The sequence below is a fragment of the Danio rerio genome, chromosome 23 (genome assembly GCF_049306965.1).
Source record: "Danio rerio strain Tuebingen ecotype United States chromosome 23, GRCz12tu, whole genome shotgun sequence".
In the NCBI taxonomy this organism is placed as follows: Eukaryota; Metazoa; Chordata; class Actinopteri; order Cypriniformes; family Danionidae; genus Danio; species Danio rerio.
This window is the reverse complement of record NC_133198.1, coordinates 2239717-2262221: the sequence shown is the minus strand read 5'-3', so window position 1 is coordinate 2262221 and position 22505 is coordinate 2239717. Positions and strand designations below refer to the sequence as shown.

At 42.7% G+C, this 22505-nt stretch overlaps 1 protein-coding gene across 4 annotated transcripts in view; it reads right to left on the bottom strand.

The window, feature by feature from the left end:
- cpeb2 (cytoplasmic polyadenylation element binding protein 2) overlaps nt 1-21442 on the bottom strand; it is a 36802-nt gene extending 15360 nt beyond the window's left edge. For all 4 annotated transcript variants that reach the window (XM_002666399.8, XM_021469869.3, XM_009296577.5 and 1 more), the window contains exons 1-3: nt 20362-21442; nt 12611-12880; nt 5699-5789 (exon numbers count right to left, since the gene is read on the bottom strand). In XM_002666399.8, the coding sequence (XP_002666445.3) occupies nt 5699-5789; nt 12611-12880; nt 20362-21201 (1201 nt within the window). In that variant the 5' untranslated portion in view covers nt 21202-21442. The remainder of the gene's footprint in view (nt 1-5698; nt 5790-12610; nt 12881-20361) is intronic.
- Nucleotides 21443-22505: the final 1063 nt, after the last annotated feature.

Genomic DNA, 22505 nt, shown 5'->3' with positions numbered 1-22505 from the left:
TTCACTTTCAATCATGTCAGAAACATGAGGGGGGTGTTTAAGACGATCCAGAGGCCCAGGCGGTGTTGCAGACGTAAACACTGGGTTTACTTTGGTGTGATCTACACTCATGCTGCTGGTTTGGCCACTTGATAATTTTAGCTGTCTAACAGGAAAGGTGTTGAAGGAAATCTCTGGTGGTATCTTAACCAGGGTGACAATTATGCATCAAAAAATCAAATGGTTTTGGCCATTTCCAGGCTGGTTTCCAGCCATTTACAGCCTGGTTAAGCTGGTCAGGCTGAAAATGACCAGCTAAAACCAGCTTAACCAGCCTGGTTTAAGCTGGACATAGCTGGTTTTGGTTGGGCTCCCAGCCTGGCTAGGCTGGTCAAGCTGGTTTTAGCTGGTCATCTCCCAGCCTGACCAGTTAAGACCAGACTGGAAATGGCTGGAAACCAGCCTGGAAGTGGCCAAAACCCCTCTAAAACCAGGCTGGTCAACCAGCTAAAACCAGCCAACCAGCCTAGGCTGGTTTAAGCTGTTTTTTTTCCAGTAGGGGAATTATTATTATATTATTATTATTATTATTATTATTATTATTATTATTATTATTATTATTATTATTATTATTATTATTATTATTATTAATATTACAGCTCTAATTCCATACATTCAGATTTAAGTACAATGTAAAAACATCTATACACAAGCAGAACCGGATAAAAGTATTTTCTACAGGGCTTAATTGTTTGCAATATACAATATCTCTTTCTTTTTCAATTCTCGGTCACACATAAGGCCTGAACATGCTGTCCTCAGATTTATCCATAATCTAGTCCGCCAGATTTATTAGAAAACATCCAGGTACACAGACAACCAAGTAATTCTTCCAAGTACTCTTAACACACACACACACACACACACACCCATCTGTTGTCATATAATAATTATATGCTCCTAGAGACACTAGAATGTTCCACAGCGCTCTCGTTGTTCATCCACAGTGATTCAAGCTACTGTTTCCTCTCCTCTGCTTTTTCATCATGTATAAAACAGCTCATGGGATAAACCAATACTGTGCAGTGGTCTGGCTTCTCTGCCAGGTGTTTAATATTTCAGCAGCAGTGTGTTGTTGTCAGCGCTTCAGCTGGTGTCAGCACATTCCCTGATGCGGGCTAGCACTCGTGACGACCCATTACCCGAGCCATCGTTTACCAAGCAGGTTCTGAGGAGTGTTTCGCTCAGCACATCTCTCACATTCAATTAAGAGCACAACAGCATGCTAGAAACGCTAAACTGCATCAAGCTCACTGGTAGCTTAGCTACAACACAACTAACAAGGATATATAACATAAATGAGTGGTTTTGAATTGTTAAACTCTTAAAGAGCGCTCAACAATCTGTAAACAGGCTCATTTCACAGCTCACCTGCAGTTATACAGCTGAGTATTCTTCAGCCAATCTCCGTCTGACAGAAGCACTTTTAGCTTAGCTTAGCATAGATCATTGAGTTGAATTAGACTGATTTAGACCATTCATTCATTCATTTTCTCTTGGCTTAGTCCCTTTATTAATCCGAAGTCACCACAGCGGAATGAACCGCCAACCTATCCAGCAGGTTTTTACGCAGCGGATGCTCTTCCAACCGCAACCCATCCCTGGGAAACACACACTCATACACTACACCCTGCTGAAAAATCCAGCTTAAACCAGCCTAGGATGGTTGGCTGGTTTTAGCTGGTCGACCAGCCAGGTTTTAGAGGGGTTTTGGCCATTTCCAGGCTGGTTTCCAGCCATTTCCAGCCTGGTCTTAGCTGGTTAGGCTGGGAGATGACCAGCTAAAACCAGCTTGACCAGCCTAGCCAGGCTGAGAGCCCAGCCAAAACCAGCTATGTCCAGCATAAACCAGGCTGGTCAAGTTGGTTTTAGCTGATTTTAGCTGGTCATTTTCCAGCCTGACCAGCTAAGACCAGGATAAAAATGGCTGGAAACCAGCCTGGAAATGGTCAAAACCCCTCTAAAACCAGACTGCCCTACTGAAAAAAACAGCTTAAACCAGCCTAGGCTGGTTGGCTGGTTTTAGCTGGTCGACCAGGCTGGTTTTAGAGGGGTTTTGGCCACTTCCAGGCTGGTTTCCAGCCATTTCCAGCCTGGTCTTAGCTGGTCAGGCTGGGAGATGACCAGCCTAGCCAGGCTGGGAGCCCAGCCAAAACCAGCTATGTCCAGCTTAAACCAGGCTTGTCAAGCTGGTTATAGCTGGATTTAGCTGGTCATTTTCCAGCCTGACCAGCTAAGACCAGGCTGGAAATGGCTGGAAACCAGCCTGGAAGTGGCCAGAACCCCTCTAAAACCAGCCTGGTCGACCAGCTAAAACCAGCCAACCAGCCTAGGCTGGTTTAAGCTGGATTATTCAGCAGGGCGGACAATTTAGCCCACCCAATTCACCTGTACCGCATGTCTTTGGACTGTGGGGGAAACCGGAGCACCCGGAGGAAACCCACGCCAACACGAAGAGAGCATGCAAACTCCACACAGAAACATCAACTGAACCAACCGGGACTCGAACCAGTAACCTTCTTGCAGTGAGGCCACAATGCACACCTCTCAGCCACAGTACCGCAGGGAATAACTAATAACAAACTTATTAAAAATAAATAAGTGGTTCTGATGTTTGGCCCACCACTGATATAAACAGGGGTGTCGAATTCTTACACATGGCTCATTTAGCTGAGCCAATATTCAGACTGCATTAGTAATCATCCAGCGTTACCCCAGCATGGAGATTAAAGTAACCAGCATCAATGAGGATTTCATGTTGACTTTAAACAAGGACCTGCGTAAACTGCAGAGACCCTCATTCACAATCCTGTCCTTTATCTGACACACACACACACACACACACACACACACACACACACACACACACACACACACACACACACACACACACACACACACACACACACAGAGACAGAGTGTGTCCTGTGGTAAATATAACCAGACCCACACCCTCCTCTCTCCCTCTCTCTGGGTGTCTGCAGTGAGTGCCGCCCTGTGTGTCTGGTCCATCTGCTTCAGCAGGTTGAGCAAGAAACAGAGAGAGAGAGAGAGAGACCCACCCTGATCCTCTCCTCCCACACCGGAGACCAGGGGCCGGTTGCACCAGCAGTGCGCAAGTTAAAACGAAGCCTAGTTGGGACTTAAAGGGACTCTAACTTACACATTAGTGAATATTTTTGTGTTGCACCACTGAACTTAGTTTAAACGTAACGCTCCGCTCCAACTAAATTAATATTTACATCAGCCTCCCCCCTAAAGGTAGAAGAGATAACGGAGAGATTAGTTTACCTCGAGGAGTTCGGGATGATAATGAAGGATGATCTCCCTCTTCTCACAGCCTTACTTTCCACCCAAATCTCACATTTTATTTCGGTCTGTGAAAGAAGAGTTTCATTTTCTTTCCAGGAGTGTTTTGTGTAAGCCCCGCCCTCCCTAGTTACTGTTGCTACACCTGTCAAGCTTTCGTGCCTGGCATCCCTACAGAAAAATCCAGCCTAGGCTGGTTGGCTGGTTTTAGCTGGTCGACCAGGCTGGTTTTAGAGGGGTTTCCAGCCATTTCCAGCCTGGTCTTAGCTGGTCAGGCTGGAAAATGACCAGCTAAATCCAGCTAAAACCCATCTCTGGGAAACATCCACACACACATTGACACGCACCCACTCATACAATACGGACAATTTAGCCTACCCAATTCACCTGTACCGCATGTCTTTGGACTGTGGGGGAAACCAGAGCACTCGGAGGAAACCCACGCGAACGCAGGGAAAACATGCAAACTCCACACAGAAACGCCAACTGAGCCGAGGCTCAAACCAGCGACCTTCTTGCTGTGAGGCAACAGCACTACCTACTGCGCCACTGCCTCGCCTGGGAATTTACATAAGTACATTTAAATTAATAATATCAATAGCAAAAGCATATTGGGGTGGCCACAAGAGTGGCCGGAGTTTACCCAGGGCTGGCCGTGGGGGCGCCCCAGACAGTTTCTATTCTAGTTCGCAGTTAAGTGAAAGAAATAAACACACTGAAATGCAAATCAAAGTATAAAGAGCAGAAGCAAACAAATAGATTTTCCCTACCAGCAAATATTAATCAGACACCACATATAAAAGCAGACACTAACCCGGTATAACATCGTCAGCAATGACTAAATCTCCAAAAGACCACCGAAAACATCAGTGAATTGTAGCTCTGACATGGCCATGAGTGATATAAATGACTGAAAAACAGCTGCGGGTGAAGTATATTGATCGCAAGTGCTCAGATTGTGATCTCATCTCGGTTTTATTCTGTTGATTTGTAGTTTCAAATATTCGTAGCTTGAAACAGATGGAGATATGACTGCTATTAATATGACTACTATGGCGAGAGCTTAAATGAAGTAGTGCTCATAATTTCGAGCGGAAAAGAAGAAAAAGACCGATGGAAACAGAACCTGCTTTGTATATTTGTAGGGAACACAGTTTAGATCTGTTTAGGGTAAGAGATGTGTGAGTTATTGCAGTCTATCACTGAATTTGTCAGGAATATTAAAACAAAACTAACTTAACTCCGCTACTTTAGCACCCCTCACAGAGCTTGATATACGTTGGCGTTTCTCCTCATGGGTTTTCAGTTTTGAAAAGGGGAAACATTCCACCACCCTGTCCAAACTTTAAGGATACCGGGTATCAGATTTACACAATCAGTGGCGTAGCAGACGTCGTTGTCACGATTTTCAATAATTGTAAATCCGGCAACCGCAACAATCAAACTCTTGGGAACAACTGTGGTCGGAACCAAAGTTCACAGGTCTGTGTTGTCTGAACACCTCTCAAGCGGTGGACTACTTTATTCTGATTGCTTCCCGCCGAACCGCGACATAGCTCATACTATAAAGTTAACTTGATTTCAACTCTCCTCGACGCTCACACCAGAGAAGACGCGCCGCGCTGTTTCTCGCCGCCGATTCTCATAGAAAATGAATGACTTCTGGCTACTTTGACGCTCTCGCCGCTTTCGGTTTGTGATTGCTCCTCAGTTTGTGAAGGCTTCCCCGCGTTGTCGCTCCACCCCGCCTCCCTTCCCCGCTCCTCAATTTGTGATCGCTTCCCCGTGTTGTCTTCCTTCATCAGGGGGCCCCGTCAGTGATCCCTGCAGGGGGGCTCCGCATTTTGCGCTACACCACTGTACACAATCCATATGCACAACGCTTAGGTTTTTTCCCCACGCTCGCAAGCTTGACAGAGCCCCTGCGCGTAGCTACGGTAGCTCAGCCACGATTGGTGGGTGGCGGTTTTTGGGTGTGGCTTAGCGAAGGGTCAATTTTATCCATCAATTAAAACGAGAATCTCTTCATGAGTTCTTCTCGCTGCTCTTTTCTCGTTCATGTGTAGAATATACAAGAGGCAAGTTTAATGTTTTGATGACTTCCCATGTATTTTCTGTGCGTTCACGGCTCGCAATGCAAATGTGAGCGTCGTCTATTATAGTGACTGGAGAGATATAACAAATAAAACTTTCTCCAGAAGAAATAAATATTATAGGAAACACTGAAAAATTACTGAATCTGTTAAAAATCATTTGGAAAAGGAAAAACATTCACAGCAGTGTAAATAATTCTGACTTCAACTGCGTAGATATACAGCATATCCACTTAATGTACAAGAGGTGACCTCACCCTTCAGCGGGTCCTGCTCTGCTCTCATGATGTCAATCAGGGAGCTTTCCAGTGAGTGCATGTTCAAGCTGTCGTACATCCTGGAGCGATCCTGAAAAGCAGAGAGCAACACGTCAGCATGAAGCAGGTCGTTTGCGTGGGAATTATGGGATTACCGTGAAGAAAGCAAACTCTTCTGTGCATTGGGTACACTTTTTTTTTTGTTTTTTAAATGTGTTTTTAAATGTGCATTTAAAGGTGCATTTTAGTAGTACTGATTAAAGTAAATGATCTAAATGTGTTTATCTGTAGTTTTATATTCTGTGTAAGGCGTAAAGACTGAACAATTTTCATCTAATTAAATATTGTCAGGCCGACATTTCCCATAATTCTGATAAGTAGCCCAACTTCTGTCAACATATGTAGATTTGTACATCTGCACACCTCTGTTCACGTAGATGTGTGCATGTGCGCTAGGCATGGGACAATATCCATTTTCAAGGTATAGACCATTGCAATGTGGTCATATCATTGGCCCATGAACATTTCCTGCTTGTTATCAAACTGTAGCAACAGGCAATTCAATCATAGCTTCATGTTAAAACAGCAGCCATACCATTATTTATCAATATGTTGCTCTTTTTGGATTCTCGGTAGCTATAGAAATTTAAAATGTGAAACAGGAAATACGTGAGGACCATTGTTTTGTTTACATCCCTCAAAATGGTCTATACCGCGGTTGGGAAAGTCAAGGTTTTAAAACCGTCAAATATTTCTAAAATACTGTTATAAAATACCATGTATGGTTTTTTATTTACGTTTTTTTTTTTTTTGTTTGTTTTTTGTTTTTTTTTAGGACTTTTTAGCCTGGCATGTTTACTGTTAAAAATATTTTAAGTGTTTCTCAAAATAAAATACACTGTCAAAAGAAAAAAAGATTTTTGTTTTTTACCCATTTCAAAAAGAATACATTTTAGAAAATATGATGTACTATTAAAGACCTGGGTGTCATATTAGACAGCAATTTAACTTAAAAACCGCTTTCTTTCATCTGAAAAATGCTGCTAAGTTGCGAAGTATGCTATCCATCTCAGATGCATAAAAGCTAGTCCATGCTTTTATGACTTCTAGGCTGGATTACTGTAATCCTCTGTTTGCTGGCTGCCCAGCATCCTCTATTAACAAACTTCAGATAGTACTAAATGCAGCAGCCAGAGTTCTTACCAGGTCTAGAAAATATGATCATATCACCCCAATTTTATCCTCCTTACACTGGCTGCCTGTTAAGCTTTGTATTGAATTTAAAATATTGCTTCTTACCTATAACGCTTTAAATGATCAAGCTCCTGTTTATCTAACCAACCTTCTGCCTCACTACAATCCAGCCCGCTCTTTAAGATCTCAAAACTCAGGTAGTGCCTAGAAAAGCAAAGTCTACTAAAGGAGGTCGAGCCTTCTTATTTATGGCTCCTAAACTTTGGATCTGATAATGTCTGAGGCTCAGACACACTCTCAATTCAAAACTAGATTAAAAACCTTTATCTAAACTCTTTTTAGCAAAGCGTACACTCAGTGCATCACTTAGCGGTACGATACATAAATGTGCTCCTTGCAGGTTTTTGCATCTGGTTTACACACTATGAACAGCAGCTAAGCTAATTATTCTCTTTATTCTCTATTTCCACCTGGGGATACTCATCCCGAGACCCTCAGACTATGCGGCGCCACTGATTCAATTCAAGACCAGCGATGAGATGATCCCAAGATTTCCACAATCTTGGACCAGGCCGTATCCTAAGCAGCTGCTGTGGTGGTCATGGATGAGTAGAGAGCATGAGACTGATTCCTGTGACGCTCTAGGGACAGACGAGTCTCGCTGAGACCCCTGAGCTTATAAGATCCTCGAGCCCTGGGCTCCCTCCCGTTGCAAGGCGAGAGGGGAGTTTGAGCTCAGGTAGATCTCGATGACTCCCCCTCTTGCTTGTTGTAGCTAAGTGTCAGATAGGGATGCTAAGAAGGTGTACTCAGAGTTTAGCTAAAGTATTTGGATTAATTGTTTAGAGTGCTTGTTTTTGAACTGTGGGAGGAAACCGGAGGACCCGGGGAAAACCCACGCGACCACGGGGAGAACGAGCAAACTCCGCACAGAAATGCCGTCTGGTTTGGAAAGGAATTAAACTAGGGGCGTTCTTGCTGTGAGGCAACAGCGCTAATCGCTGCCCACCGTGACGCCCGCGGTTGGGTGGGGGGGTTTCTTCAAGATGAAGATATTGAGATGAGAAAAGTCTGGTTATTTATAGTGAGTTAAGGATCGTCTGATAGGATAATCAGTCATTAGCTAAAGTTGGAACAGCTGTGAACAATCATAAGCACGTGATCCTCTCGAAATTTGTTTATAAATAAACTTCACTTATATTTAGTTTAACAAGAAAACATCAGTAAATAGCGCAATTCTAAGTCGCAGTCATCCGCTGGTTAGTGCTGGTTGCGCTCTACTATTGGAGCTCCAGACAGGCATGTTTCAGGCCAGCTGCTCGGAGCAGGAATAGTGTGTGTTTGTGTCGCCTCTGAATCCCTGGAAAACTGTGTCAGGCTGAATTCTGGGTCAGGCTCTCAATCCAAAGGCTCTGGAATGTTGTTTGGAGAAACTGTCCCGAGTGGAAATAACCCGGCAGGTTTGTTGTGTTTAGTGAGTTTTGGACAGGAAGTTCAGCCAAACTAGCATTGCTGCACGGCTGGTTTAGTCTGAATGAAACTGTGTGAGGAGTGTGAGTGACGTTTGTTTTTGTTGTTCATCCGCGATACGAGAATATCCCTCGCCCCTCCCGCGGATGCTTAATGGGGCATCCCGTCTGCCCATCACAACACCTGCCCAACAACATGCCACGCATATCTGCCGCATTACTACCAGGAGCAATGTGGACATACACACAGACATCCGTTACTAGATCTGTGTGTGCGCTCATCAGGGGAAACACACCCCACATTCACCACCAACACACACACATACACAAATGTACAAACGTACACCCACTCACATGCACAAACACACACACAAACACTCATGCGCAAACTTACACACACGTAGCCATGAAGTAAGTACTGGGAACCTCATTTGACCTCACTTATTGTACTCTCCAAATTTACACTCAGCGGCCACTTTATTAGGTACACCTCTCCAACTGCTCGTTAATGCAAATTTCTAATCAGCCAATCACAAGGGAGCAACTCAATGCACTTTGGCATGTAGACAAGGTCAAGACGATCTGCTGCAGTTCGAACTGAGCATCAGAATGGGGAAGAAAGGTGATTTAAGTGACTTTGAACATGGCATGGTTGTTGATGCCAGACGGGCAGATCTGAGTATTTCAGAAAGCTGCTAGGATTTTCACGCACAACCATCTCTAGGGTTTACAGAGAAAATATTTAGTGAGCGGCAGTTCTGTGGGAGCAAATGCCTTGTTGATGCCAGAGGTCAGAGGAGAATGGCCAGACTGGTTATCTGAGGAATATTTCTAGTACCTTGTTGAATCTCTGCCATGAAGGACTAAGGCAGTTCTGAAAGCAAAAGGGGGTCTATTAAACCGGTACTAGTAATGAAGTGGTCGGTGAGTATAAGCCAGTTTTAAATTGCCGCTAACGTTTTTAGATCATGTCTATCATGATGCCGCCATCTGAAGTGTGAATCTCCATCAAGCACGCATGCATTAACCAGCAGCAGCTGCTCTGTGGCCGGATAATACCAGATTACTGCTGTCCCATCATCCACTTTCAGTCCAGCTTTACACTCACTCTAATGGAAAACACACACAAAACACTCCCGACATGCTGGAAACCAATGCATCTACATTTGACCTTTCCAAAGTCATTGCTTTTGATACACACTTGTGGGTTTTAATAAACTTTGGGTATGGAATACAAGGGGAAAGCATTCATGGTAATAGTATGTGCATAATGTTGTGTTAATATGTGAAATAACCTTTACTTTATTAGGGACTAATGATGAGTTAATGCATGTGCTAATCATGAATTAACATGCTTTTTCTGCTCAGACTTGACATTTTATCACGTCTAGTGCCGAAAACCTATAACAAACGTAAATTTTTCGCCACTTCTGGGGCTTGTGCAAAGTTTCATGAGTTTTCAGGAATGTTTAGACCCTCAAAATCATGATTTACTCCGGAGAAGAAGAAGAGGAAATGGCAATACTATCTGGATGCAGCCTTTATGATGCAAGCTGAGATTGCATCACTTAGCGATGCAATGTCAGACGCAATGCACTCAAATGGAGCGAGCGACGTCACTGTGACGGGTAGGGTTAGGGGTGGGGTTAGGTGAGCCCATTAAAAAGCATTGGATGCAGCCCAGATTGCACTGCACCAGGTCTGCATCCAGACCCCTCTCGGAGCATTGGAGCAAATCCAACTGGGCATACACATCGATCCGGTGCTGGGTCTCTAATAAAGTAAAGTACTGTGGTTAAAACTGTGGGCAATAGCGGGACAGAATAGTAAAAACAGCTGAATCCAGGGAAAAACGTCAGGGTTGACAGGTGACACAACCACACACAGGAGTGAGTGTTGATGGCGTCACACACAGATGCTTTGACCTGTCACATCCATCTGCCTCCCGCAGGTACGGCAGCTTTTAAAAACAGAGCTTATATCATTCCTGTGCTGTTTTCAGCATTCAGTCTCTTCACAGCGCAGCTCACACACACACACACACACACACACACACACACACACACACACACACACACACACACACAGAGCGGAGCTGCTAAATATAGATTCAGCAACACCGCCAGAAATAGAGCCTGAAAAGCAGCTCAGTCCTCCAGTCGAGAGCGTGAGGCCGATCAAACGCACACATTATCATGCATCCTTTTAAAACCATTCACTCCAACCTGCATGAAGATCACCTCCCCTTCCCTCTCTGCAGCCTCCATCTCTCATCTCTGAACCGGCTTCTGCCAGGCCGACATTTTCAGTATTTTGTGATTGTTTTTTTTATTTTTCCCCAGTTTTTTCTGCTTTTCAATTGCATTATGGGATCTTGATCATCGCTGGTTCGAGCCTCGGCTGAGTCAGTTGGCATTTCTGTGTGGAGTTTGCATGTTCTCCCCGGGTTTCCTCAATTGCATAGGCTAAACTGGCCGTAGTGTGTGTGAATGGAGGAGTTGCATAGATGTTTCCCAGTGATGGGTTGCGGCTGGAAGATCATGCGCAAGACATATGCTGGAGAAGTTGGCGGTTCATTCCGCAGTGGTGACCCCTGATAAGTAAAGGGACTAAGCTGAAAAGAAAATGAATGATTATCAGCTTATAGTGTCATTACTGTTGTATTCCTGCTCTTTGCTCTTCCCTCTGTCTCTGTGTGTTTCTGTTTCCAGCACATGACATGTGTGTGTGATCATGTGAGCGCGGAGATGAGGACAGGAATCTAAAGAATCCCGAAACGGCGCCCTGTTTATAGAAATGAACAATGCAGCAGATACTAGTGAAGCCCAGTCCTGATGATCTGAAATGTGTTCTGTGTGAGGGCGGGAATTGGTCGACCAAACATCAAACCGTGCCGTCGTCATCCGCTGTTCCTCGGTTTGTGTAGTAATAACAACTCAAGTAATAGACTTTTGTCTAGGAATAAATTCGGCAACTTATTCGTGCCTTAAAATTTTATATCAGGGGTTACCAATCTCGTTCCTGGAGGTCCGGTGTCCCTGCAGGGTTTAGCTCCAACTTGCCTCAACACACCTGCCTGGGTGTTTCAAGTATACCTAGTAAGACCTTGATTAGCTTGATCAGGTGTGTTTGATTAGGGTTGGAGCTAAAATCTGCAGGACACCGGCCCTCCAGGAACAAGTTTGGTGACCCCTGTTTTATATTAAACTGACCAGCTCTCATAATCCATGGTAAAACTGTCACGTTACACAGCATGGAGCTAATTCATTTGTAGTGACCAGCAAACTCAACTTTACTAGTCATAATACACTCACCGGCCACTTTATTAGGTACACCTTAATGGTACGAGGTTGGACCTCCTTTTGCCTTCAGAACTGTCTTAACCCTTCGTGGCAGAGATTCAACAAGCTACTGCAAATATTCCTCAGAGATTTTGCTCCATATTGACATGATAGCATCACACAGTTGCTGCAGATTTGTCGGCTGCACATCCATGATGCCAATCTCCCGTTCCACCACATCCCAAAGCTGCTCTATTGGATTGAGATCTGGTGGATGTGGAGGACATTTGAGTACAGTGAACTCATTGTCATGTTCAAGAAACCAGTCTGAGATGATTGAGCTTTATGACATGGTGCGTTATCCTGCTAAAAGTAGCCATCAGAAGATGGAGACACTGTGCTCATAAAGGGATGGACATGGTCAGCAGCAATACTCAGGCAGGCTGTGGCGTTGACACGATGCTCAATTGATACTAATAGACCCAAAGTGTGCCAAGAAAATATCCCCCAGGACGAAACCACCAAAACCACCCTGATGAGGTCACTGTGAGTCACTGCTGTCCTCAGGTGCTCTACAACATCTACAAACACCCTCCTGAGCAGCAGTGAGCACACACACACTTACACATGTGCTCAAGCACACACATATGCATATGCGTGCATGCACATACACACAAACGCATGCACACTTGCTCGTACACACACATTCACGCACACACAAACACACGTATAATCTCATAAACACACACAAATGCAAATGTAACCCACACACACATGCACACAAACACTCATACATACACACTAACACATACACACAAAGGTCTACACACACACAAACACACATTCACAGGCAAACTTACAGGCACGCACGTACACACACAGTCAGAATGTAGATCGCATCAAAGCAGCTTAGCATGATCTTCCATTAGGAATGTGAATATCTTCGATGAGGAAACGCTCACAGGTACCTGCAGGGGCAGCAGTGTGTTGCTGTTGTTGTCGGTGCGAAACATGTTCTCCTCGATCCAGGATTTGGGTCCCAGGGAGCCAGCGGAGCGCGGGAACTTGGGCGGAGCGATGACGTTACTGGAAAAAGGCTTCTTCATGGGTGAGATCTGGTTGATGGAGCCTGGCACCCCCATGCCACCCCCGCGCCGATGGTCTCTGCCCCAGGACATGCCTCCAGAGTTCCAGCCGCTGCCCTGATGGCTGCCCCACGGAGACTGCTTCATCATGGGCTGCGGACAGACGGGACGGTCAGTTAGATAGAGTCAAAAAAACCTCCAGTAACAGCAAAAAAAGTCGCTAGAGTTGTTGCTAGTCGCTTTTTTGAAATTTTGTCACTAGAAGGGTCTGAAAAGTCGCTAAATATAGTGACAAAGTCGCTAAATTGCCAACACTGAAACAAATACATCACAAACAGTTTTCATCTTTGTCATGTCAGCTTGACATTACCAAGACTACAAAACTCGTCATAAATCTGTCATAAACATGATTGGCATTATAATTATGTCATGAATAATTTCCTGATCACGTTTTCAGTGGAACAAACTCTATTTATCATTAAAACACCTCATTAAAAGTGTCATTACTCTGTCAAATTATTTTTAATAGTGTCTTTAATATTTATTCATTCATTCATTTTCTTTTCGGCTTGGTCTCTTTATTAATCCGTGGTCGCCACAGCGGAATGAACCGCCAACTTATCCAGCACATGTTTTACGCAGTGGATGTCCTTCCAGCTGCAACCCATCTCTGGCAAACATCCACACACACTCATACACACACACACACTACAGACAATTTAGCCTACCAGATTCATCTGTACCGCATGTCTTTGGACTGTGGGGGAAACCGGAGCACCCAGAGGAAACCCACGCGAACACGGAGAGAACATGCAAACTCCACTCAGGAATGCCAACTGACCCAGCCCAGGCTCGAACCAGCGACCTTCTTGCTATGAGGTGACAGCACTACCTACTGCGCCACCGCATCGCCCTGTCATTAATATTGAATGACATTTAATGAAAAACTCAGGTTGGAGCACAGTAGATGAGGTCAACAAAATATTACTGACGCGGTTGTAAAATTTATGACATGTTTGTAATGACTACATGATGATCATGTTTATGACAGATTTATGACAAGTTTTGCCTGACAGTGGAAATGGGCCACCTAATGGGCCAACTTTGACCCGCAGGCCCTCCTTTGGGCATCTCTGGTTTAGAACGCAGTCATATAATGGCTGAGTAGTACATTTAAATTCACATGCAGTACCTACTGAGCAGTAGGTGATTTCGGACACAGCCCAAGTCTGGCTTCCAGACAATAGCCAAACATGGGCAACATCTGGGCCAAGTTAATATCCAATAACTGGGCCTGAACTGGGCCAGATATGTCTGAAAGGTAATACACCGTGCCATGCGGGCCAAGCAAAAGCTGATTTGTGTGGGGCAGAGCTGGGTTACAGAAATGTACCTGTGTGGGTTGAGTATGAGTAAATGGTGATTTATTGAATTGTTCTGGAAGGGGTGAACTATCCTTTTAATGTGAATGAGAGTGTCTGGCGTAATCGCCCATGTGTGTGTGTGTGTGTGTGTGTAACTTTGAGCATGTCCGGGCTTTGCCTTGCTCTACAAGTAAGAAGATTTAAAGCTTTACATCTAACACTCCACATCTCATGGACACAGAGGCAACAACACACAAGAATATAAGCCAAACACACACACACACACACACACACACACACACACACACACACACACACACACACACACACAAATTGCTAAACAATGACAAACTAATTTTGATTATCGGTCATGCTGTCGTTGCATTGTGTGCAAAAATGAGCGTCACACCCATCTCCGTAATGTCTTTAAGTGTAATTGGGTAATGGCCTGACTGTGTGTGTGTCAGTGTGAGAGAGAGACTGTGTGCTCATACAATCTGGCTGAGTGTTTAAGGGATAGTGAGAGATAATTACCGCTGATGGCGTCTAGACTCTGGAAAGACTCTGTTTTCAAGAATAAACCACAAGCTAACACCTACACTGGAGGTTTAATGTATATACTGGGCAAACCTGTGGAGATATTTCGTCACCTTTTTTAAAACACAGAAAGCCAAGTGTAAAGATCCTGAATCAACTCACACAGGGCATTCGTCAAGTTGTCAGAGGTCAGCAAACACCACTGAATCTTGCTGACATAAACTGTCTCTCTTCACAGGTAACATCAGTGTGCGAAAGACCCTCATTCATTCATTCATTCATTCATTTTCTTTTCCGCTTATTCCTTTTATTAATTTGGGATCGCCACAGCGGAATGAACTGACAACTTATGCAGCACATGTTTAATGCAGCGAATGTTGGGACTTCTATATAGATAACGCAACCCGGGCTCATTGTGGAAACGTAGCCCCGCGGGCGTTTCTGCGGACCGCGATTTACGTCCCGGGAGTTACGTATTCGAGCGTTTTTTTGTTTTCGCAGATTCGCGAGAGGCCGCTGTGCTCGCTTTTTCGCGTCTCGGGCAAGCGCCTCTCGGGAGCCGTTCTCGCGCGAATAGCCGCCGGATCGAAAAAAAAAAAAAAAAAAAAAAAGCAAAAGCCCTCGTCTTCAATTTCGACCGCGTTTTCGGATCCCGCCACGTTCTCGCCCTTATTTTCCGGATTCCGTTTTTCGTCTTACCTGATTTCCGGAACCTGCCGTTCCCCGGACTCGATCCCGGTCATCGTCCACCGCGGCCGGCTCTGGCTCGTCCTCCTCCTCCGGGGCCTCCGCTCCGCCGACGCAACGCTGTGAGCTAGGCGGACAAACTGATTGCGTCAGGAAATCCCTCCACTCGGAGGCGAGCCGCCGGCCGGCAAGCGCGAAGAGGAGGGGCGGAGCGGCGCCACACCGACCCGCGGCGTTCGCTCGAAAAAAACCAAACGCGGCCTTTACGTACCTTCGGACACGTAAATCGCGGTCTCCAGAAACGTCCGCGGGGACGAGATAAGCTTGGGTTGAGATAACGCCTTCGCTAATTTTAGTGACCTCTCCAAAAAATTTCAATTGGTACATTCCAATCTATTTCGTTAACCCCCCAATTTCTGTTTAACGGAGAGCAGATTTCTTCAACACATTTCTAATCATAATAGTTTTAATAACTCATCTCTAATAACTGATTTATTTTATCTTTATCTACCATTATGACAGTAAATAATATTTGACACTTCTATACAGTGACTTTTAAAGATTTAACTAGGTTAATTAGGGTAACTAGGCAGGTTAGGGGAATTAGGCAAGTTATTGTATAACGATGGTTTGTTCTGTAGACTATCGAAATATATAAAGCTTAAAGGGGCTAATAATTTTGATCTATGGTTTTAAAAAAAATAAAAACTGCTTTTATTCTAGCCAAAATAAAACAAATAAGAAGGAAAAAATATTATCAGACATGCTGTTTTTAATTTTATAATTTTACAACTAATTTCAAGTTATTTCCCAGTGTTGGGTTGCAGCTGGAAGGGCATCCGCTGTGTAAAAAAACATGCTGGATAACTTGGCGGTTCATTCCGCTGTGGCGACCGCATATTAATAAAGGGACTAAGCCAAAAAGAAAGTGAATGAATGAATGTAAATTATTTTTAATTATTTCTGTGAGTCCTACCACTCCCTAGTGACTCCCTGAGTGTCCCGGACAGCATTTAAGAAATAAATAAATCAAAATTCAGCCGTAATTATGAAACATGATGGTGTGCGGCGCTGCAGATACTCTTCAATTCACACTTTTCAGTGCTGTGTCATCTAATGCTATGATCATTAGTGCTGCAATCAACTAAAGAGACGTCACACACACTCAAAAAAACTTTTTTGCTTGTTTAAATTACCTATTTAAAATGAGCTGAAACAACACAATTCTGGAGATTTTATTGGGACAACCTCATTTGGGGTTGCTACGTTCTGAACGGAGAATTTAATGTTGGTGTTTAGTAATATTTGCACATGATCTACAGCAGAAACAAGGAATGAATGTGTTTTTGTGTGGCTGTTTAAGGGCCCCCGCGGGCTCCTGAAGCATGAGGGCCGCTAATATCACTGAAGGGCCTCATGTGATGCTGCTGGCCATCTCAAGCCCAGGCTCATCTCAGTGAATCTGCTGTTTGGGCTCACAGATGTCTGTCAGCGCTCCGCAAAACTGATGTATTATTGGAGAAAGATCTCAAAACTGTAGTTTACAGATAAAGCTTCACTGCAATCATGCATTTTTCTAATGCTGGAATAAAATGAGGAATATACTATATTGGTTTATATAGGTTAATTTGTATTTTTGCAGTCATATATATATAGTTGAAGTCAGAATTATTAGCCCCCTGTTTATTTTTCCCTAATTTCTGTTTAATGGGGAGCAGATTTGATTAGAAACACATTTCTAATCATAAGTTTTAATAACTCATCTCTAATAACTGATTTATTTTATCTTTGCCATGATGACAGTAAATAATATTTGACTAGATATTTTTTCAAGACACTTCTGTACAGCTTAAAGTGACATTTAAAGGCTTCACTTGGTTAATCAGGGTAACTAGGCAGGTTAGGGGAATTAGGCAAGTTATTGTATATCAATGGTTTGTTCTGTGGACTATTGAAAATAAATGTGCTTAAAGGGGTTAATAATATTGTCCCAAAAATGGTGTTTAAAAAAATAAAAACTGCTTTTATTCTAGCCGAAATAAAACAATTAAGACTTTCCCCAGAAGATAAAATATTATCAGACATACTGTGAACATTTTCTTTCTCTGTTCAACATAATTTGGGAAATATAAAAAAAATAAATAAATAAAAGGGGGGCTAATAACTCTTCAACTGTATGTTTGACATACAGTTAAACATAAATAATGTTTAACAGAGCAAGGACATTTTCACAGTATGTCTTCTGGAGAAAGTCTTGTTTGTTTTATTTTGGCAAAAATAAAGCAGTTTTAAATTTTTTTTTAAACCATATTTAGGTCAGAATTATTAACCCTTTTAAGCTATATATTTTTTTCTATAGTCTACAGAACAAGCCAACATTATACAATAACTATATAATAACTATACAATATATATATATATATATATATATATATATATATATATATATATATATATATATATATATATATATATATATATATATATATATATATATATATATAATCAAATTGGAACAAAGCATAAATAAATTAATAACTGTATTTTAAAGATATAAATGCATTAGTTAATAATAAAAAAGATTAACATGAAATTACATTTTTGAACATATTAAATTGAGCATAATACATTAAATAAACAAATAAAACAAATAACAAAAATCTAACAAATATAAATACCTATAAAATAATATATTTTTTAAAGTATTAAAATTAATATATATATATATATATATATATATATATATATAGAGAGAGAGAGAGAGAGAGAGAGAGAGAGAGAGAGAGAGTTCAGATAACCTCTAAGTGTCGAAAATTTAAAAAAAATTCAGCCTTCTTTGTTAATTTATTTCATTTTAAAGATCATGAAAACAACTTATTTTTGTCATAAAAGGGAAATTACTGAACCTACATACAGGAACCTGATGAAAACGCTCATTTTAGAAGAGAATTTCAGACGGCATTTAGAGGTTCTTGCATCTGAACTCTTCATACAGTTGAAGTCAGAATTATTCGCCCCCCTGTTTATTTTTTCCCCAATTTCTGATTAACGGAGAGCAGATTTATTCAACACATTTCTAATCATAATAGTTTTAGTAACTCATTTCTAATCACTGATTTATTTTATCTTTGCCATGATGACAGTAAATAATATTGGACTAGATCTTCTTTAAGATACTAGCATTCAGTGACATTTAAAGGCTTCACTAGGTTAATTGGGTTAACTAGGCATGTTAGGGTAATTAGGCAAGTTATTGTATAATGATGGTTTGTTCTGTAGACTATTGAAAAAAAAAATTAGCTTAAAGGGGCTAATAATATTGACCTTAAAATGTTTTTTTTAAAAATAAAATAAATTTTTTTTTTTAAATTTAAGACTGCTTTTATTCTTGCCGAAATAAAACAAATAAGACTTTCTTCAGAAGAAACAATATTATCAGACATACTGTGAAAATTTCCGTGCTCTGTTCAACACCATTTGGGAAATATTTAAAAAAAAGGAAAACTAATTCTAAGGGTGCTAATAATTCTGACTTTAACTGTATGTGTGTGTGTGTGTGTGTGTGTGTGTGTGTGTGTGTATATACACACACACACACACACACACACATATATATAGGCCTATATCTATATTATAAGTGATTAAGGTAAACTTTAATTTGATCAAATTAAAAAACTCAGTAAAAAATGCTACAATAACAAATATGACAGGCGTAATCATGAAACTTAACTGAAAGTGATATATTTATATATATATATATATATATATATATATATAAAAACAACAGTGCAGTGTTTCGTTTCTGAATGAATTAAATGGTTTGAGGGATGATTCGTTTTTACTCCAGTGATTGATTTTGCGTGTCATTTTTGCAGGATCATCAGAAGTGCTGCTGCCCTTTTTCACTGTCCCTTTCCACATCATTTGGCCTTCATCATTTCCTGTCTTGTAGCAGTATTTTTACCTGTTTTTAAAATTTTAATAATTTTTGATGCATTAATTGTTGACTGGTTTTAATGATCAATTGTTTATTAGTGTTCTGTTGCTTTGTTATATTGAATTATTGCTACTGTTTTAGCATGGTTTACACAATAAACCTTTATTGTGAAGTTAAAGTTTCAGTTTCTTTATTTTTCTTGTATTTCTTGAACAGTTAAAATAACACTTGTGCAATTTTTGAACATTTTTACCCATTATAAAGTAGCACTATTAAATAAAATAAAATAACATTTAATAACTGTAAAATACTATACAGTAATAATGAAAGTAACGTTAAAATACCGTAGTTCTTCATGGTAAAAATGTACAATAAAATACTGTTTTCAGTTTTGCAGTATGTGTATCACTACTGTAATTGGTGTTACAGTAAAAATCAACAACAGTAAAATGATGTATTACATTTTACAGTAAATGTAACACTAATGTAATTAGTATTACAGTAATGTTACTGTTTTATGAAATACAGCAGCTACTGGATAATTGTTGCCAGTAACTTACTGTTAATTTAACAAGAAATCGTTTACAGTGTAAACATGTAAATAATATTATGATTATTTTTATAGTCTCTGGTATAATCGTAATATTTCAGACTTTTTCCCATAATATTTCTTCATGATAACTTGGGTTTTTCACAGCATAAACTGACTCTTCATAAAAGACAGTGTGTCACAGAGGAGTCCCACATAATGATGGGGGTCCACAACATAACTGAACCCCCTAAAGCTGCATAAATCCCTGTGAAGCATTTGAACATGTCAAACACACTCTCTCATGCTCACTAGTCAATCCTGCTCAGCAGTGTGCACTGCGTAGTATGCAGAAAGCTTGTGACGCACTGACAGGCCGCATTTGTATTCAGCGCACAGACGTCACAATGGCTTCACTGAGCGCTGCATTATGACGCAAGAGGTGACGATTCAGGGCCGCGATTGCGTCACAATGACAGCTCAACCGCAGCCTTCAATCACTGCTAATATTATTTATTTCTATCACTGTTAGCGTTGCTGAAGATGTTTTATTGCTGTGTTAGTGTACACGGCTGCTCACCTGGTGGTGGTTGTAGTTGTTCCTGTGCTGCAGAAAGGCGCCCTGCTGCTGCGGGGGAATCTGCGGGCTCACCGGGGACCGGCGGCTCTGCGGCTGCGGGGGGACGTTGATCTGCGGGGAGAACGGGCTGCTGAAGCCCTGCACAGGGCACGGGTTGGCCGAGAAGCTCTGGAAGAAGCCGGGGTTGATGGAGGAGGGGATGCCCGGGTAGTAGGTGTCCGGCTCGGTGGTGGCGGGGATTGGGTTTATTGCGTTCGCGGAATTGGAGACGGGCGGAGGAGGGGAGCTGGTCTGCACCGACCACGGCGTACCGAACGCGGGCAGGGTGGGGGAAGCCGAGCCGCCGCCGCCGCCCCCGGCGTTCTGCATCTCCGGGAACGCGCCCGCGAGCATGTTATTAGCGCCGGTGCCGTTGTTGATGTGGTGCGCGCTCGGGGACTCCATCTGGATGTTCACCTTGGACGATGGCGCATCGGTGTCCAGGCCCGTGCTGGACGAAGAGGAGGAGGAGGAGGAGGAGGAGTACGGCGGCTGCGGATCAGCCTGCTGATGTATGTTCCGGTCGTGCTGAAGGTCACCGGCTGTCTGCGCGTGACCAGCGGCGGAAAAACGGCTGCTCTGCTCGCTGCTGGACTGAGAGGCTGTCAACCCCGCAGGCTCATCCTGCATGTTGCGCTGATGTGACGGGAAGAGAGGGGACACCCGAGGCGAGCTGCTGGGGCGCACCGGGGACGCGCTGCGGTAGGGTGTGAACGCGTCTCCGCCGAAGAGCGCGGGTCCGCTGATGATGGCGGTGTTGGTGTTCGCTGTCTGCAACAAGCCGAAGCTGTAATCACCCATTTAATTGCGTCAAAGCTCTCGTACGTCCACCCAGGCCTGCTCGGGAACAATAAGAAAGACACTGAGTCCTAGAACTTCCCAAAGCCTGCTTGGAGCGAGAGAGGAGGAGCTTTCGGTCGAGTCGGTCGCCTTTTTGCACGCTATATAGATTGTTCGCGGATTTAATTGTCTGCGGCTTTTTTTTAGCCGATCTAGCCGTCCGTACGTGCGACCGACCGCGCATCCCCCTCCTCGCGTTACCGGCTGATCTGCTGCTGCGGCAGAGGATTAAAACTCCTGCATGCGCGTCACCGGCGCGTCATAATGCATGCGCGAGCCCGCCCCGTCCGCGCCGCAGAGAGAGCCGCAATGTGCGCGTCACTCATTCATTATTCAGGAGGTGCAGCAGCACCAGCGCAGGGCAGCAGACACACCGGTCCAAGCACGGCAGCTGCTGCCGGTCAACTGCTCCTCCAGCCGGCTCACCTTTAGCCTAAACAACCGGCCGAGCGCGTGGGCCTATAATGAACCAGTCATAAACTCTTCCTGTGCTTATAATAACCAGATACAATGATGAGTGCTACACACAGACCCGTGATAGCCTTTAGTGCATATCTAGTACACTACATAGTATGCTGTTTAATTTATACAGAGTGCTCCTAGTAGTAGTGTGCAGTATGTGTGGTATATTCCATCCACAGCCTACGTACTTACATTGTAGACATAGTATAGTTTAGTATGCATAGTATGTATTATAGTGCATACTATTTAGCATTTTTAATGCAGTAGAAATATAAATAGATTATGTATCGTAGCATTTACTGCAGTGAATAATGGTAAGCAATTATTATTTCAAATTCTTTTAGATCATGTAGATTTATTTTTCATTAACTCATAACTGCTTACTGTGCTTCCTAAACAGAAGAAATGCTGAACGTTCACATGTCGTGTTACATGCAGACCTGTGACAGCCTGTGATACAACATTTAGATAATTACAGTGCATATACTGTATAGCTTAGTGCACTAAGTAGTATGCTGTTTAATTTCTACTGCGTACTATCTTTTTATATTGTGTGCAGTATGTGTGGTATATTGCATAAGCAGCCCACGTACTTACATTCTAAATATCATAGTGTAGTATGCTACATAGTATGCATTTGTTTATTGAATCCTAGCAATGGCACTGGATACAAAAATAGTTAACTGTAGTGTATGCTTAAGTATATACTGCTGTGTATATAACACTGAAATGGAGAAAGGTGAATATACAATGAGCATCCTGACAGTATGGGATAATGCTGGATTCTAGTATTGCCACTGATT